At 42.2% G+C, this 27,904-nt stretch overlaps 3 protein-coding genes across 3 annotated transcripts; all 3 read right to left on the reverse strand.

Moving 5' to 3' along the window:
• Window positions 1-1,256: 1,256 nt before the first annotated feature.
• On the reverse strand, window positions 1,257-4,305 carry nat14 (N-acetyltransferase 14 (GCN5-related, putative)). The gene is made up of 4 exons (XM_061718423.1): window positions 4,134-4,305; window positions 3,139-3,318; window positions 2,740-3,045; window positions 1,257-2,661 (listed from the first exon to the last, which is right to left on the reverse strand). The coding sequence occupies exons 2-4, from the start codon at window positions 3,217-3,219 to the stop codon at window positions 2,212-2,214; spliced, it is 837 nt and encodes a 278-aa protein (XP_061574407.1). The 5' UTR covers window positions 3,220-3,318; window positions 4,134-4,305; the 3' UTR covers window positions 1,257-2,211.
• A 1,691-nt stretch (window positions 4,306-5,996) lies between these two features.
• Window positions 5,997-14,989, reverse strand: znf628 (zinc finger protein 628). Its single transcript, XM_061717038.1, has 9 exons — window positions 14,862-14,989; window positions 13,879-14,626; window positions 12,611-12,683; window positions 11,574-12,509; window positions 10,475-10,645; window positions 10,001-10,334; window positions 9,062-9,216; window positions 8,442-8,684; window positions 5,997-8,343 (listed from the first exon to the last, which is right to left on the reverse strand). The coding sequence occupies exons 2-9, from the start codon at window positions 14,250-14,252 to the stop codon at window positions 6,355-6,357; spliced, it is 4,275 nt and encodes a 1,424-aa protein (XP_061573022.1). The 5' UTR covers window positions 14,253-14,626; window positions 14,862-14,989; the 3' UTR covers window positions 5,997-6,354.
• Window positions 14,990-16,539: 1,550 nt separating this feature from the next.
• On the reverse strand, window positions 16,540-23,568 carry il11a (interleukin 11a). Its single transcript, XM_061718424.1, has 5 exons — window positions 23,204-23,568; window positions 22,301-22,458; window positions 18,661-18,756; window positions 18,356-18,517; window positions 16,540-18,215 (listed from the first exon to the last, which is right to left on the reverse strand). The coding sequence occupies exons 1-5, from the start codon at window positions 23,208-23,210 to the stop codon at window positions 18,036-18,038; spliced, it is 603 nt and encodes a 200-aa protein (XP_061574408.1). The 5' UTR covers window positions 23,211-23,568; the 3' UTR covers window positions 16,540-18,035.
• Between the last annotated feature and the right edge of the window lie 4,336 nt (window positions 23,569-27,904).

Consider the following 27,904-nt stretch of genomic DNA (forward strand, 5'->3'; position numbering starts at 1 on the left):
ACACACACACACACACACACACACACACACACACACACACACAGCCATAACGTGCAGACCCATATGACCACAGTCGCAAACAGACTTTCTTTCCAGTGTGTGAACTCACATCTGTTTCCTGACAACAATAATAGCTACAGATTGGGCGGGTAGAAGCTCCGCTTACAGGTGTCTGCAGTATGGTGGTGATGAGGAAACAACCTGATGACAATTGAAGAGTCACAAGTAAAAAAATAACGTTTTTACGAGGTGAAAATGCTGTGTCCACACAGTTGCTGGTGCATTTGCAACACTCTTGTGTTTCTACGTGACTCATTTATTTTTACTTGAGTTAATTAAAGAATATAAACAGATTTGCCAGCATGGCATGCACGTTTTTGCAGTTAACGGAGGGCTCTATAGCGCATTAGTGCTCACATCAGGTCTGATGATCCTTCCTTCTTATACACGTATGCATCTTACAAGCATCCTGTGGTGTTTATCTGTTGCTGATTGATGCTTTACTGACATTGAGGTTAGGAGGAGGGTAATTTAGCTCTGCGGAAAACACGAGGGCTGCTAACCATATTAAGGTTAGCCTCAGGCTGTGTGCATTTCTACACTTGAGTCACATGAACTGACAATCACCTGCAGACCACACGCATGCTTCACTTAGAACACCTACAGACATGTAATCGCAATGCAAAATGAATATCTATGTATCTATCTATTGAATTATTTATCATGAGCTTCTTATATGCTCACTATATATACAAGAAGCAAATAATGCTGTAAAATGTATATAGATAAAAAAATAGTCTTTGGATACGTTACAAGAAATTGTCTTTTATTTTTAGCTTTTGTATGTTATTCTCTCTTTAATATTATGTCTCAACTACCATCTAATATATAACAAAGAAAACTACAAGTAACAAGTAAGGGGAATGTGTAGTTTTTGTGTACTCATTGACCTACAAACTGCATATGTGAAGGTGAGCTGCAATAACGTGCAGAGATAAAAGCAGATAAATTCTGCATATTCACGTAAACCACCGATACTTCCTATACCGTTACTGTATAAACACCTACACGTCTGTATGGTTTCCCACACAAACAAAATAATACACACACACACACACACAGTCACACACACACCCATGCACGCACGTACACACACGTTCCTGTATGTAAATGAGAAAAGAGACACACACGACAGTTTAAGAAAAAGATTTTACAGAAATATTTTAATTTAACAAACATAGTCAGAGGACTGCACATTTGAGGCATCATAGGATTTATTTTTTAAATTATTTAATGATGAGAAAGGATTCATTTTATAATAAGCAATAATTTTAAATGAAAGATGGATGATAAATATCAAAGGGTTGTCCGCACCAAGAACAGCAATTGTAACATAAACTATAGACTATAATGTGAACACGCTGACGAGTGATAATTCAAAGCACTTGCTGGGGTTTCCAGTGAACCCGCTGAACCCGGTGAACTCAGGAACAGTTACCAAAGTATTCCAAGAGCTGTCTTTATAGGATCAAGATCATTCATGCGTTTACACTTTGACACGTTTTCATGTTAACTAAACATTAATATGTAGACTATAGCTATGACTGTGTGATTTCAGAGGAAAAGTATTTCTTACATACACTATCTGTTAGTTGCCTGAAAAAAATAAAGAAAAAAAGGTAATCAGAAACAGAAAGCTAAGTAAGCTAAGTTAAGCATGTGATTTAGCTTTTCCGTCCTCTGACTATGAAGAATATTAATAACAGACTGTAAACACTGTAAATCACACCATTGGTGCTATCGATCCTTCAGCACCCGCTGGAGAGAATACGATTCTGACTGTCTGTCAAGCAGCTGTCAGTGTTTTTGTCCTTAGCTAATTTGAGTCAGAAGCGATACCAACAATATAGTTTGCTGCAGCTGCCGGCGTGCGGTTGCGGTCTGGAGTCGGCCATCCTTTTAGAGGTGAATTGGAATATTTACAGCCTTTATTTTATAGCTACTGATTAAGTTATTGTTCTTGGCTTGGACAGTAAACTAACAAGCATAAGATGAAACACACAGCAAATAAATATTTGAATAGAAAACACAACATACCATAAATTATTAACTTAAACAAATATGATACTTAGATCAGCAGTGATACAATGTTTGCACTTACTGTAAGCCACCTCCCCCTTTCTCAACTGCATCAGGTCCATCATCACTCACTCACAAATGTTTGTAAAAAACCTTAGTGAGAGGGTTTCCCATAAAACCTCTCTCTGGAGTCTCTTTCTTCACCTCATCATCTTCTTCTTCTTCTTCATTAACAGTCTCCCCCAGCTGCTGATAGCCAAGTTTTCTGAAAAAGGCTTCCCCCACTTTGGACGGGTAAGGGACGTGCGTAAAGACTCTGGTTGCGCCCAACTCCCTCTCTCTCTTTTCCAGACTCTGGACCAGCAGTCGGCCCAGGCCCTCCCTGCGGTACCAGCAGCCTGTCACTAGCCTGCAGATCCTCCTGATGCCTCCTCGCGGCTCACTCTCCCGGAAGATACAGCCCACAATCTCCCCCTCGCGGTCTGCCACCCACACCTGACCTGCTGCCTGCTCCCTCTCGGGGGTGACCTTCTCCGATGACGTCTCCTTGTCTTTGTCCTTGCAGCCAATTCTGCGCCTTGACTGAAGAAGAAGATTTAAATTAATTTGCAGCAATATTTAGCCACTAGAGCTATGGTGAACAGAACAAAATTGACAAACCTTCTTTGTCCCTGGTGTCTTTCCACTGATGCTGGAATAAGGATTGTCCAGTGTTTCATCTGTGATCCCTCTGTAGCTGCTGCCCACGTAGTCCCAGTAGGGGCGGCTGCTGCCCAGGACCCCTACTGACCGTGGCATGGTGAGCTTGAGAAAGACAGTCAACAGGAAGACAGGAATAGCCAGAGCGAGGATAAAAGAGTGGACAAGGCAGCGAAGAACCGACGAAAGAACAGCCAAGACGAAGAGGCAAAGTGGACGAGTCAGGATGTGGAGGATGAGACGGTTCTCTGTTCCCTCAGAGCCCTCCTGGAGAGAAAGTAGGACACGTGAGAAAAAGCACAAATCTGCCCGAGTGTTTCATGGAGACAACTCTCCACGGAGTAAAATTACAAGACAAACCTTGATGAGGGCTTTAACCACTTCAATGTCGTCCTCCTTCATCCTCCTGATCACCACCTGGTCCAGCTCCAGCCTCACCATGGTTGGGGTTTGCGCTCTAACAGCAGGCCTTCTTCACCACTGTTGCTACAAATTCTAAGTGTGCAAACCCCAACATCCACTCCGGTGTGATCAGGGACCCTGAAATGCATTTTAAATAGAATACATTACAGGAGGTGTATTTGTTGGCATTAGACAAATCAAATCATTGATTTACTTGACACTGATTCCACATGCCACTGCAAAAACTCAAAATCTTACCAGGAATATTTGTCTTATTTCTAGTTAAAATGTCTCATTTTTAGTCATAAAATCTCATTTCACTTAAAATAAGAGTCATTATCAGAAAAATAACTTGTTATTTGACAATTTTCACCTGTTTCAAGTACATTTTCACTTGAAATAAGTGGAAAAATCTGCCAGTGGGACAAGATTTATCTTCTCATTACAAGCAAAACAATCTTGTTCCACTGGCAGATTTTTCTACTTATTTTAAGTGAAAATCTACTTGAAACAGGTGTTGTTGTTTTTTCCAGTGATGAGTCTTGTTTTAAGTGTAATGAGATTTTTCTTTTACTAAAAATGAGACATTTTAACTAGAAATAAGACAAATATTCTTGTTAAGATTTTGAGTTTTTGCAGTGGACATACAGTCAGCATCTTATTTTTATCTATTTCGTATCTGAAATGTGTTCATTTAATTCATATATCTTGCACAATAAGCACAGTTGCACTTTAGCATCACAAACCACGTTGACCCCAAACAACAAAGATGGGAGAGGATTAAGACGGATTTGTTTGTCATACCATTGCTCTGTGCTTGTACAATACACATTTTCGCCTTGGCGTTTCATTGCTATTATCAAAAGGTATAATCGACCTTCTTCCAGCCCATATATGGTTATTATTGCGGGGTTTGTGCGGCTCCTGCCTGAATGAACCCCGGATCCGCTTACCTTCCACACGGGGAAACTCACGTCCAGCTCAGAGACGGTCTGCACGCTGGACGTGTTTCTGTTCACTCGCCAGTCCGCGTGGGTTACACAGAGTGGCCACAATGTCGCTCCTTGTAGAAAGGGGTGTAATCTGAATACAGTTTCTCTCTGGTTTGTGCTCCATTAAAACTGAATTATGGTACCGCGTTAGATCGACGCAAGGCCTACGCCGTAGGGTACGCCGTAGCCTATGGCGTAGGATACGCGGCGACGAGCCCGTACGTTGTGCACGCCGCGTAACCTACGGCGTAAGTTCTGCGTTGATGTAACGCGGAACCATAAATCAGCCTTTACGTGCAGTTTGTTGCGTCGGTTTACGTCATTTACGCACCGCGTCGACGGCGCATGACCAGAAGTTGAGGAAGGGGTTTTATTTAGATCTAACACTAAAGGACAACTATTAAAACAAAAACGTATCAAATAAATATACTAGTAACTCAGAGTATTTATAGATGCATTATTGCACACAGTAATTACTAGTACACTAATATTTACGTCACTTTAATTGTTTAACTTATCTTATAGGTGATAAACAGTGTAATTTTGTGTTTCTCCAACAATGCATTTTTGTTTATCATCGCCTGCTTTTGTACCTAATATAAAAACCTTACAATTAAAGGAGAAAAATGCATTGCTGGGCCTCAAGGGGACTATTTTGCTTCATAAACTGGTTTGTGACAAGATGTAACAAGACCATGACAAGACAGTAACAAGATGTGCAATATCTTTATACCTCATACACATCCTATCTGCTTTTTTTTTGCATTACTTTTATTTTATTCCATTGTATATACTGTTTATATTTGTAATTATATATTTTTTCCTTTTTTTACCCTTTCGCTGCGTGTGTGTACTGCTGCGGCACAAGGAGAATTTCCCCATTGAGGAGGGAATAAAGGACAATCTAATCAATCTAATCTAATACAGTCATAACTCCAGATTTTGTGCTGGTAATTCTGGCACATCCTAACATTTGTTATGGTGAGTATCCATGACGATGGACGGTTGTTTAAATGTGGAAGCAGCATATTGAGCTTTCAAGTAATTATTATTTTTTTTTTTTACTATTTTTATTTTAACTTAGCGTACATTTCCTAAGATCAGATAAGATCCATCTACAGATGGACAGTCCAATAGGACTGGAGGAGTGCTTTCAGTGCTTGCTAATAGAAGACAGCACTTCTGGAAGCTATTGTGAAGGAGCACCTGTACTACCCAGATGTTGAAGTGCAGGTGATAAGTTTCCATCCATGAGAGAGTTCACCTATTACTAGGCGATACCGCAAGTGACATCATCACAACATGGTTACCCGGCTACAAGTACAACACTCCAAAGTATTCATGGAGATCTCTGGAGATTTCAACCACGCCTGGTATGCAGCAGTTTCTCACCATGTTTATTTTAACTTTGTTTTCCTTCTTTGATAGTTGCCATAATAATTTACACTGTCAGAATAGAATTTTCCTCCAAGGCTTAATAAAATATGATTTAACATTAGGATTAAACCCTGCAATGGACTGGCAACCTGTCCAGGATAAACCCCTGCCTCTCGCTTGTAATGAGCTGGGATAGGCTCCAGCAGACCCCCGTGACCCTGCAAAGGATAAAGTGGGTATAGATAATGGATGGATGGAATATTAGGATTAATGTTTTTAAATCAAAAGATCAAAGTACAGCTTTCAAATATTAATGCGTAAAAAGTAAATTTAACAGAATTTCTGGGATACACTAATCAGAGACTGTCACAGTAATTTGTAATTCTAATTTTGTAGCTTAGAAAGGTTTTCTCATTCCTATATTCCCCAATAAACAGACTCAAAAGATGAAAGGTATTAACATATTTATTAATAATTAGTTACTATTTAATATTAGCATTGTGAGGAAAGTGGGTCATGTACAACATTTATTCACAAAATCATACTTACTTTACAAACAAACTGCCAATGACAGTATAATTTAACTAATATATTTAGGAATATTCTGAGGTCCATGTAGAGCCCATTTGAATGTATAACATTTCTAGAAAGTGGCACCATGGCATTACAAACACACAACTCATCTAACTGATCTCTCTTAGTTCCAGGGGAACTTACTGGCTAAAGTGCTAACAGAAAGTCCATAAAGTGAGGCATTCACTTCTTCACTAATAGTTCTCAATTAGAGAACTATATTTCTTTGGAGTTAGGATATAGTGCCGTTTCTTGTGTCTTCAGCTGATATTTGTACCTCTGTGCTTTCCGTAGAGTTGCGTTCATTCACAGACTTTTCCTTAACGTCTGCCGTTGGACTTTCATATTTCACTTGACTGCTTTTCACGATCTCCTCCTCCTCCCTCTCCAGTCTGTCTTCTCTTAAATTACTTGTGCTGACCTCAATTATAACAATTTCATCACCATTTTCCAGCTGAAATATGCCTTCCATGGCTCCTTCATCCTCATTAACTGTGCCACTTGGACTATTGCAACCCGTCCCCTCTCCCCCCATCATGCCGCCCTCTCCTTCGATCAGTGCTATCATTTGCATCCCCTCATCAGCTTCCTGCTCCAGCTTGGTTTCCTCCCCAAGTTCGAATACCACCTCCTGCCCATCAAGGGGTACCAAACTTTGGGTAGCTGTGCAGGAAAGCTGCAGGCTGTTGTCCTGCCCCTGGCTGAAGGTAGCACTGGATGAACTACTATCTTGTGCCTCTGTGTGGAAATGGAGGACATAAGACTCTTCCTGGCCACCCTCCCCTCCTACCTGTGTCCCACTCTGCTTTTCTCCACCCCAGTCATGCAGAAGTGACATCATCCCTTCCTTATCTCCACTCTTTTCTCCTGCACCTTGGTCATCTCTCTTGAACTGTAACACAAGTGATTTACCCTCTCCGCTCATTCCACCGTCTGCCATCTCACCAGAGGCATTCCTCTCAAACTGTAACACATATGACTCGCCACCCTGCTCCACACTCACTCCCTCCTTTGCATGTTCTTCATTATCAAAACACAACACTAACTGTTTCCCCAGCATAGTTTCTTCACTTCTTATTTGCTCCACAGAAGAAAGAGGCTTCTCCTCTGGAGCAGCAGACACAGGAGTAGAAACTGAAATTGTGGCTGCTGTAACCATGGAAACAGCTGGCGTGAGTCCTGAGGTGTCCGTTGTGGGGGTTACAGTGGTGGATGACTGCGTTGACATAGCAGAGGAAGATGTTGACAGAGGACAGTGAGAAAGGGTGGACAAAGGCGATGACGCTGTAGCAGCGTTAGCAGCGGGAACAGTCTGGAGGCTGCTTGTCACATCACAGTTTGTTACTGGAACAGCTCCATCTGCAGTCTGACTAACAGGAGCTGCTGCACATTTCTGAAGAGCGGCTTTGGGTTTGCGTCCCCGTCGGCCCCGTGCTGTCCGCGTGCTCTTCCCTAATATGGGCTTGGTCAGCAGGGAACTGGCTGAGAGGCTGTGAGTTGGTGTGGCGACAGTGGTTTGTGCATTGTTATTATTGCTCGTAATTATGATTCTGGTCTGTTGTTGCTGAGATACTGTCGTAAACTGGGGTATCTGAGTTTGTGTTTGGTTGAGGACAGGCTGGAATGCTTGGAGAGTCTGGAGTACAGGGAGGGACTGAGACTCTGGAGCTGGTGGAGGGTTGTTTGCTGCAGGGAGGAGAATCAGACTGGACTGGCTGCCATTATTGGAGGGACACTGCAGCAGGAGAAAGTTTTGCGACTGGGACGGAGGCGGTGGAGGTGGGGGAACGGGTGTAGGGAAGGACAGAGGAATAAGCTGCAGGCCGTTGGCCGTCTGAATCATAAAGTAATTCTGAGAGCTGTTGGGGGGAATATTAAGTGCTGGCTGGGACACAATCAGACTGCCATTGTTTCCTGAGGATTTCAGGGTGATGGGATTGAGCAAGGTGGTGGTGGTTGTTACTCCTCCCACACTTGCTTTCACAGGCACGCCTTCTTTGCTTCCAGCACCAGAACAGGGAAGGGAAACACCACTGCCATGGGTGCGGATGTGTCTCTGCAGATACGAGTGCATGACAAACTCCTTGGAGCAGTATGGGCATTTGTAGTCCTTGCTTGAAGAGTGTGTGCGAAGGTGGAGCTGGAGGTTGGAGGAGTGTGTAAAACTTTTATTGCAGTGTGAGCACTTAAAAGGCCTCTCACCGGAATGAGTACGTTCATGCTGCTCTCAGAAAAAAAAAAGAGAGAGAGACAAAAGAGGAGAAATTATAAAAAGCAGTTCTATAACTCCAAGAGTTGAGTTGTACGGGTGTTACTCACCTGTTTGAGATTAGATGTCTGGGAGAAAGACTTGGAGCAGATGGAGCATATATGAGGCCGCAGTCCAGAATGCATCTGACTATGTCGACGCAGACAACTGGTGTTTTTGAAAGACTTGCCACACTCTTTACACACATATGGCCTCTCACCCGTGTGTTGTCGCAGGTGATATTGGTAGTGAGAACTCCATTTGAACGTCAGAGGGCAATGAGGGCACTGGAATGCCCGGACTCCTGTATGCACCTGATTAAAAAGGTATAAATGGAAACCTGTAATCACTTAAAAACACAACTATGCAATCGTGCTTCACCAGCGTAGTTGCAAGAAAACAGTGCATATTCTGCATTTAGCAGATGGTGTTTTTAAATACATAATCATTTGTATCTGTGATGTAATTTTATATTTCATTTTATCCCATTATGAACTAAATGCAGTGCTATGGCAACAGTCAGCATAGGGACCATCACAACATGGGAAGACTGCGTATACAGGTACGGTTGCAAATGAAGCATTGCACAATAATGCCAGCACCACAATAACCCAAATACACAGTTTGTTTCTGCTTTCAACAAAAACAATGTTTTTGTGACTCAGTCTGTGAAGCTGAATAAAAGACTCACCCGCTGATGGATAGAAAGCAATGATGATCTCTTGAAGCTCTTTCCACACTCAGTGCAGCGATAAGGTCTCTCCCCGGTGTGATCCCTCATGTGATACTTCAGCCCTGATGAACCTTTGAAGGCTTTTCCACACTCAGAACAGCGGTACGGCCTCTCTGTACCAAAGTAGAGAGCATGAGTTGTGAAAAATTGCATCGTAAAAGATAAAATAGTTGAAAGATAGATAAAAAGGTCCAGATCATTGGTTGAAATAAACTTGAGAGGATGTGTTGAACCCCCCACCCTCCAGCTATATCAAAAAACTAAAAGATCCCTCTCTGATATTTTTATGGTATTAGCCATGTTTGTCAACAGCACAAATAAAAATACCCACAATCTTTAAAAATATGTAGGATTAACAGATTTTTTTTTCTAAATGCAGCTGAGGTACACTTCCTCAATTAATGTAATTGTTCTGGTGTGTACCAGGGAAGACCCAGAACAGCAGCCACGAGGGCAAAAGGGTGAATGTGAGCAATGCAATGTTAAACCTCTTGATTGTTTCACAGCATTCATGCTCTACGTGACAAAGAAACCAAAAGACTTGGTCCTAATTTAGTTAAAGTGCATTGACTACTTTGTGGGTTCCTGTGTGACGTGTTACTCCAGCAACGAGCGTCAGGGAAGAACAGCACATTTCAGATGACTTCATTTGATGTATCCTGGCCTTCACATTAAACTTCAGCGGAAAAGCAAATAAAGCAAATGACCATTAAGTTCCACATGCTGTTGGTAAAAATGCACCCATAAACACATTATGATAACCCCTTTGATCTTTAATACAGCATGGCTCACTTTGTGGGAGAAAGGATTATCACTTTAAGTATCGTTCCAACTCTACTTTGCATCTTTGTAAACATGCCGTGGTGTTTCATCTGTTTTCATTTGAAATGGCTTTACCTCCAGCTGGAGTGCTCTTGCTGGATCCTGACTTTTTGTGGGATTTGGTCACTTTGGTCGACTGTTCCTCTTGCTCCTCGCCGACTGCAATGATGTCAACTTGGAGCTCCCTCTGGCCCTCCGGCTGCTTGTCGGCCTGGCTGGGAGAGGAGGGCAGGGGGAGAGACAGCGAAAGGGACGGAGGACACACAATCTCAGCCTCTGCCTCGGCCAGGAGGCGCTGCTCTGGGGTGTGCGAGTGCTGGTGGGTGAGGAGTGAGGAGAGAAGAGGGAACGAGCGGTCGCAGGCGGAGCAGCTGAACTGGGAACGGGACTGTGATGAAAGAGAATGCATCTGAAAAAAAGAAGAAAAAAAAAGGAAGAAAGCAGAAGATGTTTATTTTAAGATTGATAAATGTTTGTCTTGATCCACAATTATCAATGCTTGAACCTATTTAACAGTGTAAATAGATCAGTTATAAAAGTCATTCTCACCAGTGACATGTGTCTATTGAGGCCTCCACTAGTCTTAAAGGTCTTATTGCAGTAGCCACATGACAGCCCTGCCCATGTGGTTCTGGCCTCTGGCTGAGTGGCCTCAGAGCTCTGAGTCACCTCCGTGAAGCTCTGCAGCAGGTCAAACTGGGCCTGGGTGGTGCCCACATTCTGAGGACAAACCAAAGGAAGTCAAAAACAGTAATATGCATAAAAAAAATAGATCTTTAACTCAAACTCATTAACCCTGCTGCACGTTTGAAGATCTTTTAAAATAGGATCAGGGTTGAACAAAATAGACATATTACAACTAGGGGTGGGCAAAAATATTGATACGGCAATATATCGCGATACATAGTCTCCCGATACGATATCGATATTCCATGTATGTATCGCGATATATTGCCGTATCAATATTTTTGCCCACCCCTAGCTGCACTTTATTTTGTGATTTCAGTGTGGGTGAGACACTGCATTTTATTTTTGTCATTTTAAGTCTGGGGCAAGTAGCTGTACTGTATTTTTGTGATTTCAATTTCAGTGTGGGTGAGACACTGCATTTTATATCTAAGAATAATGCACACACTGCACTTTTCATTGAGTTTCAGTGTGTTTTTTCATGCAAATATGTTGCATAATTAAAATGGAAAGTTTGAATTACATTGTTTTGATTCAGTCTGTCCAATGCATTATCACTATCATCTGATGTACATATATACAACTTGGATTTTAAGATGTGTAATGCATTTTTAAAATTTTCGGTGAACTATGTAGAATATCGCGATATATCGGGATATATCGCATAATCGGGATATCGCAATTTGTATCGTATCGTGGCTCAAGTATCGTGATGCGTATCGTATCGTGAGGTCCTTCCCAATACCCATCCCTAATTACAACATAAGCAATTTAATGTATAACATTTACCTTTTGTTTTTGTTAATTTCCTTAATACTTCTAACAATTTTTCGGTCACTATCTTGCATGAGCGTAGCTTTTAATAACAGAAAACTACAGAAGGTCTTGCACTGCAAGCTACCTGAACTTTGGGTGCTTTTTCTTTCCTTCTCTTTTATTGCAGTGTTTGATTCTCACTTACTGCATTACTGCCATCTGCTCCCTCCGCTAAGCTGAGGAGCACCTCTGTTGAGTGTCCACTTTCACCCACAGTGGTAGTCTCCACCACCTCCTCAAAGTCAGCCAGCAGGTGTCCAGCGCCTACAAGGCCATCCCCAACCTCCATGCCTGGCCCATGCCCTGCCTCCGCACTGGCCACGTGTTCCTCTGGAGCCATGTGGATGGCCTGGTGCTCCTCGAGATCCGTTCGTGTACTAAAAGTGTTGCTGCAGCTGCCGCAGCTGTACAGCAGCACACTGGTCCCAGCGCCAGTGCTCAGGTGAACCTCTGTTCCAATGGGCCTCGATGAGCACACATTCTGTCCAGAGGGAGCAAGGGTGAGCTGTGGGAGAAGGCTTGGATTGGGACCAGACGAGGTGGTTGACAGGAATACTTCTTCCATCCCCACCCCGACTCCATCAGTTCCTTCCTGGCTCACAAATCCCACCATGTCTGTCAACATTGATGATGTTACTTCCTCTGTCCCGACTACCACCTCCACTACCTCATTTCCTTTCCTTCCATCCTCTCCCCTCTTTCCCTCCTTTGCTCCTGCATTGTTGGAGTGAGAGTTCTTGTGCAGAGCCAGGTTTGATGAATGTGTGAAGCTTCGGCCACACTCGCTGCAGATGTACGGCCTCTCGCCTGTATGTATCCTCATATGCTGCCTCAGGTTAGTGGACTGAGTGAAGGATTTGTTACACACAGAGCATGTGTAAGGCTTGAGACCAAGATGAACGTTCTTGTGTCGTCGCAGGCTGCTTGAGTTCTTGAATGCCTTGGGGCAAGTGTCGCATGGGTACGGGCACTCGCCAGTGTGCTGGCGCAGATGATACTGGTAGTGAGAACTCCACTTGAACGTCAGGGGACAATACGGGCACAAGAAGGTTCGGACTCCAGTGTGGACACTCTGATGGACCTTGGGACAGACATAGATGGTGAAATCTCTCCTTCATTAAAATGCATTTGATTTCATTTCATCAATCTTTGTTTGCTAAATGACTTGCCCTAATACCTCACCTGTAAGAGAGATGAGCGTTTAAAGGCTTTGCCGCAGTCTTGGCATTTATAAGGCTTCTCCCCTGAGTGAGACCTGCAAAAAAAAATAGAAGTTACAATTCAGGAAAACAGTTAATTAAAGACAGTCAGTATTAGTGGGCGACCGATAATCGGCCGTGGCCGATTATCGAATTCGATATTCATAATTTTATTAATAATCGGTATCGGGCCCCCCCCCCCCCAAAAAATCGAAAATAAATCATTTTGATTTTTTTATTTTAAAGAAAAATTAAGAAATTTACTGAAATACTGCATTTTCTTTTTGTATTAAGAATGTTCAACATGCTCAAACTTAAGTAAACTTAAGTAAATATTTGCACTTAAAAAAAACAACCTGTGTAGCCATTTTCACAACCTGTACTGTTTGGTTGTTTGTCATGTGTACTAGTTAGCTTACTGTTACTACCTCGTAGGCACTTGCTGTGGTTTGGGTCTGGGAATTGGGAGTATTGTGCCTGACTGTTCTAAAATTGAGGCTGTTATTCCTCTTAATTTGTTATTTTTTATAGGCAGCTTTTTTATTTTATGTAAAGAGAAAATTCACTTAATGTTATTTTTAATAACTGAAATGCTGCTTGTTTTGTTTGATGTTCCATAATTTGCACTTTTGATGTGTGAGCCGTGCGAAGTGAATATTGCTGTCCTTCCTAGTTGAAGCAATAAATTGCTCACCATTCATTTAAATGAATTCTTGTATTGAAATTTGTTTTCTCCCAAAAAGGTAAAAAAGGGTAATAATCGTATCGGCTGATATCGGCTATCGGCCTTTTTGATTTCCCCCTAATCGGTGATCGAAATAATCGAAAAAAAGGCTGATCGGTCGGACACTAGTCAGTATAGATGCAAAATACATTCATCATTTTTTCTACACTATTTTCAAGCATGCGGGGAAGGAATCACTATGGGATTTCCCATTGTTGGCCTGTAGTTCACCGAAAATAATAGACTCTGCTAGACTAAATAACTCTTTTAATGTGTGGCTGTTAATGTATCATTATACACCAGATAATATGGCTTTTTAGAATTCTTACGTTTTAGGGCTTTAAATGTAAGTAGATTGCTAATAAAAACCCTGGCACCAGTGAGGGGAATATTGGTTGTACACTTTTAGCTGGTTGCAGCTTCAGTGGTGGCAAATGTGTGGAAGCTGACCACTTCAGAACAAGCAATCTGTGAGTTCATAACTACAACATAGTAATTAGACTGGAAGAAGAGTGTCTCATGGTTACCGTTGGTGGTAGAGCAGGGCAGATGAGCCCTTAAAGGCCTTGGGGCAGAGGTTGCAGCGGTAGGGTCTCTCATTGTTGTGGCTCCGCTGGTGGTGTGTGAGCCTGGACGACCACCTGAAGCTCTTGCCACAGTCAAGACACTGAAAGGGATGATCCGTTTGCTCGGGCTGCTGAGCAGCACCTGGCACCGATGACGTCACCATGTCAAGGACCACCTCCTCCTCCTCTCCACCATCTACTACGCCCTTGTCTCCCTCCCTGTCATCCTCTCCATCCTCTCCTGAGCCAAGAAGTGAGGGGAAGGGAGATAGAGCTGCAGTGGACTGAGGCGGCAGGAGTTCTGCTTGCACCACTAAGGCCACAGAGTTGGCCATTACCAGATCTAAATCTGGGGAGCTCCTCGGAAACAAGTAGGGATTCGTTTTATTTTGGTATCATGGTTTGTCTTTCATCTTTTTCTTCATTCATATTTTCTTCTTTGTCTTTAAAACAAATCATTCCCCTGTGAGTAGCTGGGGAAAAGCCCGTGGGAAGAAATGAGATGGACGCAAATCTGACTTAAAATGACATGGAAATAAAGAGTGTTATAACTTGGTGACTCCTGGTAGGAATACTCTCTAGATTCCTCCTCCTGCTCGTCCCTCCCGCCCTCCTGTCTGGAGCTGGTCCTCCTCCCGGCGGTCTTTCCTCTGGCCGTCAGTCCGAGCTCAGACCCGTCCGTCCCCGCAGTGCGGTGCTCACATCAGTCCTGAAACAAGGGCACACAACCAACTTACATTGCATTTTTACTGCTAGTATAACTGTGTTACCATAGAGCTGGAAAAACAGCGCTGGAAAACGAATATCATTTTTTTTTTTACAGTATCAACAAAAGCAATGAGTGGCCTGCTTTTGAAAGCTCACGGAATCGTCTTTAAGGGCAAAAAAACAGCATCGTGAAACTGCTCGCTGAAAATATACGTGCAAGCTGAACCTGTACTCACCGCGCATCTTTTGGTGTTTTTAAAGCTCGTTTGGGGATGTTGGTTGTGATAGGAAACTTGGTACCGCAGTGCTAATCCACACAACCTTAACAATAAACACAGCGCAAACTAACAGCAGTCCTCCGCCCGACACCGCCTACCAAGAACGGCGTCGCTGATTGGTTCTCTGCTCGAAAAGATGAGCTTCTGCGATTGGTCAGGGGCTTCGATAGACAGATTGACGAATTAAAATCTTACAAAAATATTTCTAGCACTGATATTTCACATGAAATCCATGTTAATAACCTATAAATTTAATACACAATATTTAAAAAAATAAATTTAGAACCTTTTACTTCCAGCGACTTTATCTGATTTCGACTGAAATGGCCGCTTAGACTTCTGGGTAATGTAGTACGTGGTTTTTTTTTATTGATTGAAGAATTTATTAGAAGAATTGCATAGGATCAGGTACAGTTTCATGACGGTACAGATTCGTTGATACAAAGTCAACTAAAAGGCATTATTCCAAGAAAGCATTACACTTGTTTGCATTGGAGACCTTTTTTTTAACTCATATAACATTGAATGACATACAGGTAAGAAGCAGTACTTTGTAGGGAAGATTGTAAAAAAAAAAGAAAAGGGGGGAATTACTGTTATTTTGCACCGAGAGAGACTAAAAAGGTGATGAGACAAATAGAATAAGCATATAAGTGTGTGCCCCCACTGTCACAATTTACATTGCATTTTAGAAAGGCCACCAAAACTTAACAATAAAGCAAAAAAAAATATCGCAATATTTTACAAAACACAACACCATTTCCTGGATCAAAACAAAAAGGAGAAAGCTGCTTTGTCATTTTTTGAAAACTCTGAATTAGAAAAGCATTTAAGAAACTAATAAAAAGCACAAGTTGCTGATTTTAGAGTACGCTTAAATAACAAATACATGAAATAAAATGATAAGAAAAGAGGTAAAATAATAAAAAGCACAAGTAGTTAAAAATAAGGGCAGTAGAGTACAGCAGGTAAGTATTTAATTTAGGAGTACGCTTGAGTAAACAGTAATGTTTTTAGGCCTGATTTAAAGGAGCTGACAGTTGGAGCAGACCTCAGGTCTACAGGGAGTTTGTTCCACCGGTGAGGAGCAGAATAACTGAACGCTGCCTCACCTTGCTTGGTTCTGGTTCTTGGGAACCACAACAAACCAGATCCAGATGAACCTCAGGGGTCTGGGAGCTTCATAGGGAACTAACAGATCAACCATGTATTTTGGTCCAAGACCATTCAGTGCTTTGTAGACCAGCAGTAAGATTTTAAACTCTATCCTTTGACTCACTGGAAGCCAGTGTAGTGATTTCATGACCGGTGTAATGTGGTCCAGTTTCCTGGTGTTTGTAAGGACTCTGACTACTGACTACTACTACTACTTCTACTACTACTGTCATTTACCAGACGCTTTTACCCAAAGCGACTTACATCTGAGAGAACACAAGCACAAAATCACATAGGAGGGTCCAGCTGGATAAGTGCTGGTCAGACTGCTGAGAGTCCAGTTGGACACATGTGCTGCCACGCTTTTCTTTCTTTTTTTAAAAAAAATTCACATTGGTGTTAACTTTTGGTAGTTGGTGTAATGCATTTTTTCTGTTTTGCTTATCTGATATAGCTATTGTGTCATGGCTGTGGTTGTTGTTTGTCCAATGTTGTGTTTGCATCTCAATGCCATCACAGCCCGGGATAGATGAAAGATACTCAAACCCATTGTGCACATTCTTTAGCATTTATTTCACCAAGGCACATGTTTCACATTGAGGCCAATCAGTGTGTGTGGAGGAGGCATCTTGATGTTACAGAAATAATTTAAATATGATGCTACAATAAAAGCGAATAAGAATAAAAACTGTATAAAAGTACAAAAGGAAAGGAGACTTGCTCCACTGCAGCACAAAATAAATAGTTCCACCAAGTTACTTAAATAAATAGTCAATACTGTTACAAATACTAGAATAGAAATGAATAAAAATTATAGTGATAAAATTAGTAAAGTAATCTACATTATATTGTAGAAAACAGCATAATACACAAAAGGACTGTATACAACAATTTACATTCTTGTACATTTATGTACACCTGTACAGAAGATAGTGTCACAATACATAGTATTTTAAGGCTTTGGGTGTTTAACTAAAAATAACAAACTTTCCTAGCCCAAAGCACAGGTTCAAAATCAGCCATCTCACTCTTCCAAAAGGCTAATCCTAACAAGTTTGTGCAAAGAATCTAATCAGGACCATCAGTGCTCAGCAACAGGGCACATTCATACAACTTTACCACAATCATAAGTATACCTCCTCATGCAGGACACAAGGAATCAAGATTGAAAATAGAAACCTTATATGTGGTACAAAAGAATGTATTCACCTCTTTTTTGTTTCATTCATAAATGGATGCAAAAAAAATAATAAGGCTTTGCTTGATAAGTCATTATGTTGCATGGTTTGCATGTTTAGAGACAACGTAAGAACAATGTTTACTTTAAGGGCACTCTAAGGGAGAGATTGTGAAAACCTTGGCTGTCCCGGATGCTACATCTCCTGGAAGAATTATTGGCTGAATAAATACGTAAATGTGAAGTAAATTCTGTTAGTTGAAAAAAAAAAAAAGCAATAATCAGATCTGCAGGATGAAGAAGTGCTACTGTTGTTTATCATTTCGTTTTGGAGGATAAGTGAAACAAAAGAGAAAAAGACAGATTACAAACATTTTGGCATGTAAAACTCACTGTAAATTCACGTTAGTTAGGAAATAAAGGCAAGAATGACTCATTACAACTTCAAATAAATAAAATTAAATAAATTACTAACAGTCAATAAATAAATAAATACATAAATAACAAGGTCATGAACAAAGCCGTTAGAAGAAAGACTTGGCGGTTCATGACATGATTTTTATGACTGACAGTTTGCTTTAACGGTATTGATGGTTGTAACTTGCTGCAGTGTGCCACATCCTCGTTGGCTCTCACGGATAGACACATTCTTCAACACACATACCATAGATGTTGACATTTGGGCCTCTTTAGGGATGCTATTGACTACAGTGCAGACTGACATGGTCCTGCTGCCTCTTTGACCGAGACAGAACTCCATGTATCCTCACTGGCTCTGCAGCCATTCATCTTGTCGATCATCATTGCGCAGCAGAAGCTTTGGGCTTTAGGCTGATGAACGCTCTATAGGCCCAATCACAGAAGAGCTTGAAGTGTTGGAGAAGCTCGTGGCTTGACTGCAGGACGTCAAAGTGATGTGGGAGCTGAGGGGGGAGTGAGGGAGTTGCTGGTGTCAGCCTTGGCGCTTCAACTCTCTGCATCTGTGGAGAGGAAGACAGGAAAACAAACAGATTAGGTTAAAAAAATAATTCATTTAATTAAAAATGTATACTGCTTAACTAACATGTATCCATTTAAGACTTAAATCAACTAACAATCAGGAAGAAATTCAACCCTTTACCTGACGGTGCAGTAGACTGATGAGTGATTTCATTTCTCTGATCATCTCCTTGAGCTTGGGCACTGCAGGGTTGTGGTGCTTCTTTGAAACCATATTCAGCCACTCAAAATGGTGCTCGTACAGCTTCAGGTCAGCATGGAGCTTAGAGAGCGTGGGCTTCAGCTGGAAACAACACAGACAGACCTCAGAGAATTAGCGTGGGTGTGGCAGTAAGATGTAACTTGCAGAGAGTGGCCACCTCCTCTCCATCGTCATGCACATACACGTACACAGTCGCACACCCAAATAGATTATCAGACCATTACCTCAAGATTGTTAAGGTCATTGGCTGATCTGTTGCTCATTTCCGGCAGAGACCTGAACCTGTGGGACTCCACATCTGAGTCAAACGCATGCTCTCTCTGAAAGAGAAAAATAAGATGCAGAGCAGCTTGTTAGCAGTTTGTATACATGCAATTTTACTCATCCTGAGAGAAGTCACGGCGACACAAGGAAAGTATTAGTCTGGCACCTCGACTGCATCACTGTTTTCTATGCTTAGAAACAGTAGCTCTTCCTGAAGGGAGTGTGGTTGATCGGGTCAGTGTGAGTTCACTCACATTCAGGCTCCCCAAATGTCAACAATAAGAGCAAATGACCTGAACCCACAGGATGTTTTCTGCTGGGAGTGAGGATAACAACATACGCAGTGACTAAGAAAGCTCCAAGTGGGACAGACAACACAAGGCTGTAGGGAAACTCCAGGGTCATAGCTATAAAAAGACAGAATGACGCAGTGCTGCTATCCAATTTGAGCTGCGTTGTAAACTACATCTCGACGACGACGTACTAATCCTTGTGACCAGCAGAGGGGGATAAACTCCCTAACTGCCAGTTGATGGCCTTTTGCGTTATTACAGGGAAGCTGTGCTCATCAGTAAAACAGTTTAGCATTAAAGATGCAAGCCCTGATTCAGGGGGGGCAAATGGAGCTGATGTGGCATGCGTCACATCCAATCAGTAGAGGAACATAACAAAATGATGGTGCTGAGTGCTCAGAAATGTTTTGTATAAACAGGTAGTGTGCTTAATGCTTCCTTAACCTGCTGTGATGTGTTTTCCTTTCTTGAATGTTTTCGGTGATTTGTTGTGATGAATGTGCTGCATTGTCTCTCATGTCTCTCCGTCGGTCTTTCGTAAGAGATGGCTAATGTTTGACGTCCAATGTTTTGTCTCTGCTCCTTTTGTCCCGCACTTCCCTCCCCTGTCCTTTTTTCCGCTCATTCCCTCTGTCTGACACCAGGTGCACAAGCCCATGCTGCATCACATGCACTTGTGCATGCATGGACACACATATGCATCAGGCTTGTCATTCAGTTGGCCCTCTGATCTCTTCATCTCTTGTGGTTTTTGCTGCGTTTTTCTCAGCCTTTAATTCTCCCTCTTGTCCTCCTTTTACTTGCTCTCTCCATCGGAGACCATGACCTCAGCCGACAGAACTTAGCATCCAGCCTTTTTCTTCCTGAATGCAAATACTGGAATGTGATAAATCTTTTTGATTTTTATCAAGTCACTTTGCTGTGGCGACCAAAAGCAAAACACTAAACACCGCACCTATGGTACCACAACTATTTACAGAACCCTCAATGTGCACAACCACAGCCACAAAAATGCACACACACAAGTGCATGGACGCATATCATATGCATTTGCACCCATGCTACCTGCATGTAAACATGTAGTATGGGCACATGCTTACATACATGCATAAACTCCTGCTTGCTCGCATGTGTAGTCACACAGGAAATCCAGTCCTGTCTGTACACCGACACTCTCTTTAAAGCATCAGTTTCACTGCTTATTTGCAGGGACTTTCCATGGATTCTCATTCTATTTATCTTTCCCAACTGTGTCCTCTCTTTAGTGGAATTTCACACAAAAAAGGGGGGAAAAAGATTTAAATAACTCTTCCATGTTTCTAAATGCTGTGTAATGCCGATTCTAAAACGCTTTGATGATACTGGCTTTTTTTTCACATCTGGATTCTATGTTATACTGCTACCACACAGTGGCAATAACATTGTTTTAAAGCAACAAAACCTCACACACATACACACACACACACACACACACACACACACACACACACTTTCTGAGTACTATCTACCAGGCAAGACTAGAGAGAGTATGGGGCTATTTTTGATTTTATCCTCTGAACAAAAGAGTTTGGGGATTTGCATAATGCAAAAATAGAATCTAGATCAGTGGTGTGTAACCAAAGATCCAAAGATACGGTCCCTTTTTATTTTCACCTGTTGAAACATCGTGTTGATACGCAATCACCATCTGGATCCCAAGGTTGGCAATGTTCTCAAATCTGATTTCCATACCCACTTAACTGTTTCAAATCAGACACAATGATTGATGAAATATACCGCTCCAGCTCTGCAGGACACTTAAATAGCATTTCTGTCTAAACTGGGATGTGATAGACTGTGCCGCATTCACAGGTGAGATGTGGGTATGGGTTAACAGGTACATCACACTGACAACTAGTCTTCCTAATATGCATCAGGTGATGTGATCAGGCACACCAGGAGGTTGCTGACTCAGACCTCATCTCCTTCTCCTCCAGTTTAGGATTAAGAGTGAGATCACTTGACCAAATCTGCAGAGAGGCGTTTGCCTTCCTGATCTAAGATTAATGAAAGCAGCTTAAGGCCAACGGAAACCCTTAGCAAGTAGCCTGGTATAAACTAGTCCAGCCAAAACAGTGCACTTCTTGGCTCGGCATGATGCAAACCTGCAAGATTACCCAAACTGAACCGGAACATAAAGGCTGATTTATGGTTCCGCGTTACACCGACGCAGAGCCTACGGCGTAGGGTACGCGGCGACACGCAGCGTACGGTAGCGTAGGCTCTGCGTCGATTTAATGCAGAACCATAATTCAGAGTTAAAGGAGCCGTCTGTAAGAAATGTCCAAAACTGGTACTGCAGTCACTTTCAAAATATTGTTGAGCGGCATGTACCCTCCCCCTCCTCCCCCCGACCAGAGGTTGCCAGGTAGGCTGGGTGGAGCTTCAGGCCAAAACAAAAAATGAAAACATAAACATCAGTTGAGGGCTGCAACTCCTCTTTTTAAACTGGAATATCCTGGCTTGAGTGCTGTTGTCAGTGACATAAGTATTTGAAATGAACATGATTTTGAAATGTCTGTTGACATATCAGGGTTATTTTATGATTCGTTTTATTATTGCTCTTACATACAGCTCCTTTAAATGTAAATGTTTGTTTTTTTAAATACATTTATGGAATAACTACAAATGCAAATAAGAACAACATGATCGATTTCACAAGTTATTATACACTGCAAAAACTCCAAATCTTAACAAGAATATTTGTCTTATTTCTAATTAAAATGTCAAATTTTTAGTCTTTTTTTTTTTTTAATCTCATTACATTTAAGACAAGACTCAAAAACAACCATTTTCACCTGTTTCAAGTAGATTTTCACTTAAAATAAGTAGAAAAATCTGCCAGTGGAACAATATTTTTTTGCTTGTAATGAGAAGATAAATCTTGTCCCACTGGCAGATTTTTCTACTTATTTCAAGTGAAAATCTACTTGAAACAGGTGAAAATGGTCAAATAACAAGTTATTTTTCTGTTAATGACTCTTGTTTTAAGTGTAATGAGATTTTTTGACTAAAAATGAGACATTTTAACTAGAAATAAGACAAATATTCCTGGTAAGATTTTGAGTTTTTGCAGTGAGCGAGACTGTATTTGAAAAAGTTCCAATTTTCTTGACCACACAGATAAGCTCCATAGCAGACTTCTGTGATGAGTATTTGCTGGACGTGTTGATTGATACTCTAGTTAAGTTCTGTGACTCGTCACCTTGCCATACCTTAGCTTCCACTGAATTGACGCCACTGGTTTGTGACGACTTCTATCACTTACCAGCAGTTCTTGCGCCAGCCTCATCAGATTTCGGGTCTGATTGGTGAGTTTGTCCAGGTCTCCGGCGCGCCGCTGCGGGACCGGGGACGCAGACGCGAACACGGGCAGCTGGGCCAATAGCAGCGAGAAGAGCAGCGACGAGGAGGAGTCGAGCAGTACTGGAAGAGGAGAACAAAACGGAAGCAATTAGTGGAGAGAGGCGCTGTCATCTTGCCATAATGATAATGACCTCAGGACACGGCTGTCAGCGCTGGGGGAAGATGTTGCACCATAACATAAACAATGGCACCATACTTGGCAGTGCAACCCCGAAGAGCTTCAAAGTCATGTTTTCACAGGTTGAACGCAAATCATTAAATCATTAAAAGCCGGGCTCTGACACAAAATGCCCCCATCACTTCTTACCCATAAGCAAAGGCAATGAATGCTGCTGATTGTCACACCTGCAACTCGATAGGTATGTGAGCCGGTGGGATAAATTATATAGAGCAAGCCAAAGTCTAACAGTAAGCTCATTCATTCTTTCCCTTTCAAGTTCAAATACAAGGTAGACTAAAGTATTAAAAAGGAACCACAGTGGTGCTGAGATGATGAAATGAAGTGATAATTACAGGTGAACCGCAAGAATCATAGCCAAAATAACTCCGCAGGAGCATCTGAACTTAGTGTCCCAGCGATACGGTTACACCAAGGAATAAACTTGCCCAAATCATCAATCAGCCTCTGAAGTTCAGTGAGAGTTTTTTTGGTTTGACTTTATAAAAAAAAAAAAAAAAACATTATATGAGTGCCTAAAGAACATTTTAAATAAACCTTTTTTTAATGACCGCAGCTGCAAAACACCCACAGTTAGATAGAGTTCACAACTTAATATCACTTCAAACAAGCTCTGCAGTCACTTACATTTCATATTGGTTCGGGTCCAAGGGACAGGTAAACCAGCAGACTGGCGGAGACAAATAAATAAATAAATAGGAAAAATTAATAAATAAATTGAACTCCGGAAAGTGTCACGTGCTCCGGATTCTTCTTGGCACCCTTCAGTCAGAGCGAGGAGGAAAGTTGTCAGGACAGAATGAATGAGTGCGCCGGCCGGGTGATGAGAGGCGCACCGCACACAGACAGAATAAAGAAAGTCAAAGTCTCAGTCTTTTGGTAAAGTTTGAGAAGAGCCCCTGTCGTCTTTTTAGAGCGCAGAGACGCACTTAGACAGTTTGGAGAAAGAGAGGCTAGCAGTGCAGAGAGAGAGAGGGATGCGAGTGTGTAAGTCCAATTTTTGCGCGCAGTGAAGTGTTTAGGCTTGTTTAAAACTTCCTTTATAAAGAGTCGGGCCTATGACACATCGGCAGTGACTCATTCCATTCATAAAAAACATACAGACACACGCTCTCTCTCTCTCCTCTCTTTGGCTCGTTCCTCCTCCCTTCCCTACCGCCTGTCTCCCTTTGCGAAACTTAAAAAAAAAAAAAAAATGTTCCGTTGTTTTTTTTTTTTCTCTCCTCTATCACTTTCTCCTGTCCTGTCCCGGTCCCTATCTCCAGCACTTCCTCCGTAGCATCCCGCTACCTGCGCCAATCAGTACCATCTACCTCTTTTTATCTTTCCATCTCCAAATCTCTTCCCCCCTTCACTCTATCACTGCAGAAAAAAGCCCTTTGTTTTCCTGTGTATCAGTATATCTCATGTATCTTTTAGACTCTATACACTCCAGTTTTACCTGTCCTTTGTATTTCTTCAGCTTGTATTGAAGAGTGAAAAGGTGTTCCTGCCCGGTGTTTGAGGCTACACATGTCACATTTTCTGTATTATAGCTAATAAGCCCAGCAAACACCTTTACTCACCCCCCCTTTTTCTCACCCCTTGCTCCCTCTTTTTTTTTAGAGCCCCTCCTGAGACAGCAGCCTGTTATTTCCACTGCCCCCCCACCCACCTTCTTCTTTTTTTTTTTCTTTTGCTCTCCCTCCTCTGGGTGAAGGAAAGAGTGAGAGACGGATAGGAGCAGGAGAGAGGTGTTGTCCAGGCCAGAAGGGGCCTCTGAAGGTGTTGCGTAGAAACAGTGAGCGGACACACACGTACACAGAACTTTAAAGTCCAAGAGTTTGATGGGGTCGAAACGCAGTGGCACGCACATAAACATGGGCGCACCTACAGGCCATGTCCCATGAAAACACTTTGCTCTGTTCCATCAAAACACGCCCAAGAGGTCCCCCTGATACACGCAGAAGCATCTCACGCTGGATACGGAGGCAGCTTGAAAGTACTTGGTCAGGTGCAGTTTGGTGTGGCCTTCTGCTGCAAGGAGAGGAAATGAGCCTCCCAAGCCATCACAGTGAGGCGTGTCATGCTGTACACAAACTGTAAAGCATATCACAAATAATCAGAATCAGAATCAGGTTTATTTGGCCAAGTCAGGTCAAACAAGACAGGGAATTTGACTCCGGTTGTTTCGCTCACTGTACAGTAAATAGACAAATGAAAGCTCTTATTAAATATACATTTTAAAAAAAGTTAAAGGTGCAGCAGTATGAGGTAGACATGGTTATTGAAGGCTCCAACGCATGCACAAAGGGAGTGAGCAGGGTAATAGGAAAAAAAACAAAAACCATCTCAGAGTCTGGGTGCGCGATCAGGGGACCCTCATTCATAGACATACACTCATGGTGTGGTTAGAAAATGATTAGTGGTGGGCTTTGAATGCGCACGCTCGCACCCTCACGCTCATATACAGACAGAATGGCAAGTCCAACGGTGTGCCTTTTCAGACAAACAAACAGAGGGCCTGGTGGCAACGAGTGGGTGGTGGAGTTGTTGCGGTGGAAAAGGGTCATGCTCTGTTTTCTTGGGTCAGCGGCAAAGAAGAAACGGTGGGAAAGGAGGCGAGCAGGAGAGGAAGTAGATGAGTGTGGTTGGACGTAGGGAGATATTGACACACTCGCTCTTTTTAATTTCCCACATCAAAGGGACGTTTGAAGACACAGCTGGGGAGAGAAGAAAAGAAAGAGTGAAGTTAGTCACTCTCCCTCATTCCCTTATGATGGGGGTCTCCTGGGTGGTTCTGAAACACACAGTCTGATGTTAGACCATGAACCAGCGCTGATCTCTCACACACTCCAACGCAGGGTGGCTCCCCTTTAAGAGGGGAGACCGTGCACACGTGCCTGGATGTCAGCGTGCAAAATAAAAGGAGTTATGTGTCTTTGTTTAGACTTTTCTTGTGTGTGTGAGAATGAGCACACAGGGGCACATGTCTGTTGGAAAAGGGGGAATCCAGGGTTTGTGTAAATGGGTGTGCATTCAGTATATGTGTGTAATTATGGGTATGTGGTGCGGTGTCTGCTTAACGTGCATGAGCATCAGTGTTTGCATGTGCGAGAGTGTGTTTGTGTGTGGCCTTCATATGCTACCCATTACATCACCAATCTGTGTAAACCACCATAGGAGGAGAAACAGAGTGAGACACTCAGACTACGACCTCAAAGACATCAGAGAGGAAGGGGAACCTGTGACAGGGCCTGCCAGCCTGCTGCACTGCCAGACAAACTTTACTCACACAAGCTTCACTCAATTCGTTCAGGCTTTACACTAGGTTTCCTGTGCGCCATGGCATATATTCACACATTATTACACACACTTCAGATCACTTGAATGCCTCACTCTCTTCGCTCGCCTTTTGCCGGCTTGTTAATTCACAGGGTTGCTTAATTCATTCACTTAAAAAACTCATTTAAGGAAACTCAAGTGCGGTTAGTTAAACATTTATTAAGCATTCACTAGTTTGAGAGCCTTTTTTTGTTTCATCAAGCATTGCTGTTTTAAAATAGCTGAAATCGGATAATTAGTTGCTCAAAAAAGCATCTTTTTCCCATTGGCCACTGTTTAGTTTTCTTCCACTAAACCAAAGAACTCCTTTTCTTTCTTGTGTCAAATGGGAGAGGACAGAGCTTTTACATCGGGAAAGGATTCATATTGATCTTATTTTGTTGGTGAAAATACAAGGAGACCATCATAGGGAGATGAAAGTTGTGCCAGTGGCGTTATAAATGTCTAAGAGCAGAAATGAGTCCTGTTTAAGTTGCACCTGCTAAGCTCTGCTCAAATCTGATACAAAATGAACACAAAAGTTTTTTTTGTGTGTGTTTTTTTTAAGTACGTTTCCCCACAGTGTTTTAGATTATCTGTGGTTTTTTTCAACAAGGAAGTGCTGGACACGGATGTTTTTGGCCGAGGATAAGGATGACCTTGATCAAAAATATATTTAGTCATGTTGGGAATTTTTGTTCACTGTTTGCTTTGGTGTGATTATGCCTGTAGTCTGATTAGGAGAGCAAATACCAAATCCGCTCATTTCAATAAGGTTCATTTTCCCATAAATGTTTATTGCTGCAGATAATTTCCATGTCCAGCTGGATGATAGAGTCATCTTGTAGATTTTAGGGGTTTAGTCCTGTGTTCTGCTTACCTCAGAGTGTCATATGCAAACAGTGAAAATGCTGGATGTGACGCAACGTTGTTCTAATGGTAAAAGGGATTATGGGAGGGGCAGTAGTAATAAATTCATCATTTTTATGTTTCACCCTCATTTCCTTTAGGGAATTCCAACAGGGCCTGAGTAAACAAACTCAGAGATCACGTTCAAAGGGAAAACCAAAAGGTTTGACCTATTACTGTTAATATTTGCTCTGCTATAAGGGTGTACTTTCAAGTTTCCCCATGGCCTCCTCAACATCCTCTCTCCTTTCTCTCTTTTCTGTCATTGCATCCCACATTCGTTTTCTCCAGCTTTCTCCCAAGTGGGAGCTTATCTGGGGAACCAGCGTGGTAACGTTATCCAAACTCAGTGCCCACCAATATTTCAGACCCACAGCCCCTTCACTCCTCCGCTTGACTCTTCCACTTCAACCTACGTCAGAGAGCAAGTGAGTGTGTTAACATTTTGAGAGGGGTGGGGGTGGGGGGATGAGGAGAAATAAAGACTCACAGCAGGGGGCTGTAGTCATTGGGCAATAAAGTGACGTCCTTGACTCTCTCTTTCTCACAGTTAGAGATCAGAGTCCTGTAGTCCTCTTTCAAATTGACATGTTGGGGAAAAAAAAGCCTGTCTGAGCTTCTGGTCATCTCCGTTCCTCTGCAGAGTCATTAATTCAGAAAACTTCCCGTGGAAGTGATTTACAAATCATCTGTGCCAATTGCTCTCTTTCTTTTCTTTTCTCTTCAAGCAGCCCTCTCAAGACAGATATGGCTGTTGTGCATCTGTTGCCTTGCCTTTTTATTAGACCATTAAAGGAGGACATTAACCAGCATCATTATTGCAGGTTTCCTCTACTGGCTCAGCTCCGTGCAAAGGGCAGGATGCAGGGATGAAAGGGAGTGCATGAGGCAAACGTCTCTCCTGGCAGAAACTGGGGGAGCAAAATGTTTAAATTAGCTCTCTATTAAGCACACATTTACAAGGCTCATTTTGTTTGGAAACCAAACTCTATGGTATGTGACAAAAAACAGTGTACAGTCATGTGAAACAGAATGCCCACCCTCTCTCAGTTCTAAGGTTTTATGTATTGGGACTTAATAAAAAAAAAATCATCTGGTCCTCAGGTTTTAAAATTA

The sequence above is a fragment of the Cololabis saira genome, chromosome 3, assembly GCF_033807715.1.
Source record: "Cololabis saira isolate AMF1-May2022 chromosome 3, fColSai1.1, whole genome shotgun sequence".
NCBI lineage: Eukaryota > Metazoa > Chordata > Actinopteri > Beloniformes > Belonidae > Cololabis > Cololabis saira.

What these genes read in the sequence shown, in the direction of transcription:
- il11a (XM_061718424.1), bottom strand. An exon ending in ATGACCTTAACAATCTTGAG is followed by an intron (nt 18,518 to 18,660) that starts GTAATGGTCTGA and finishes TGTTGTTTCCAG; the next exon opens with CTGAAGCCCACGCTCTCTAA. An exon ending in TCAGTCTACTGCACCGTCAG is followed by an intron (nt 18,216 to 18,355) that starts GTAAAGGGTTGA and finishes TCCTCTCCACAG; the next exon opens with ATGCAGAGAGTTGAAGCGCC.
- nat14 (XM_061718423.1), bottom strand. Translation starts at nt 3,219, where the DNA reads ATGGTGAGGCTGGAGCTGGACCAGGTGGTGATCAGGAGGATGAAGGAG. An exon ending in TGGTTAAAGCCCTCATCAAG is followed by an intron (nt 3,046 to 3,138) that starts GTTTGTCTTGTA and finishes CTTTCTCTCCAG; the next exon opens with GAGGGCTCTGAGGGAACAGA. An exon ending in AGACACCAGGGACAAAGAAG is followed by an intron (nt 2,662 to 2,739) that starts GTTTGTCAATTT and finishes CTTCTTCTTCAG; the next exon opens with TCAAGGCGCAGAATTGGCTG.
- znf628 (XM_061717038.1), bottom strand. Translation starts at nt 14,252, where the DNA reads ATGGCCAACTCTGTGGCCTTAGTGGTGCAAGCAGAACTCCTGCCGCCT. An exon ending in GAGCAGATGGCAGTAATGCA is followed by an intron (nt 10,646 to 11,573) that starts GTAAGTGAGAAT and finishes GTTTGTCCTCAG; the next exon opens with AATGTGGGCACCACCCAGGC. An exon ending in CAAGAGCACTCCAGCTGGAG is followed by an intron (nt 9,217 to 10,000) that starts GTAAAGCCATTT and finishes ACTTTGGTACAG; the next exon opens with AGAGGCCGTACCGCTGTTCT.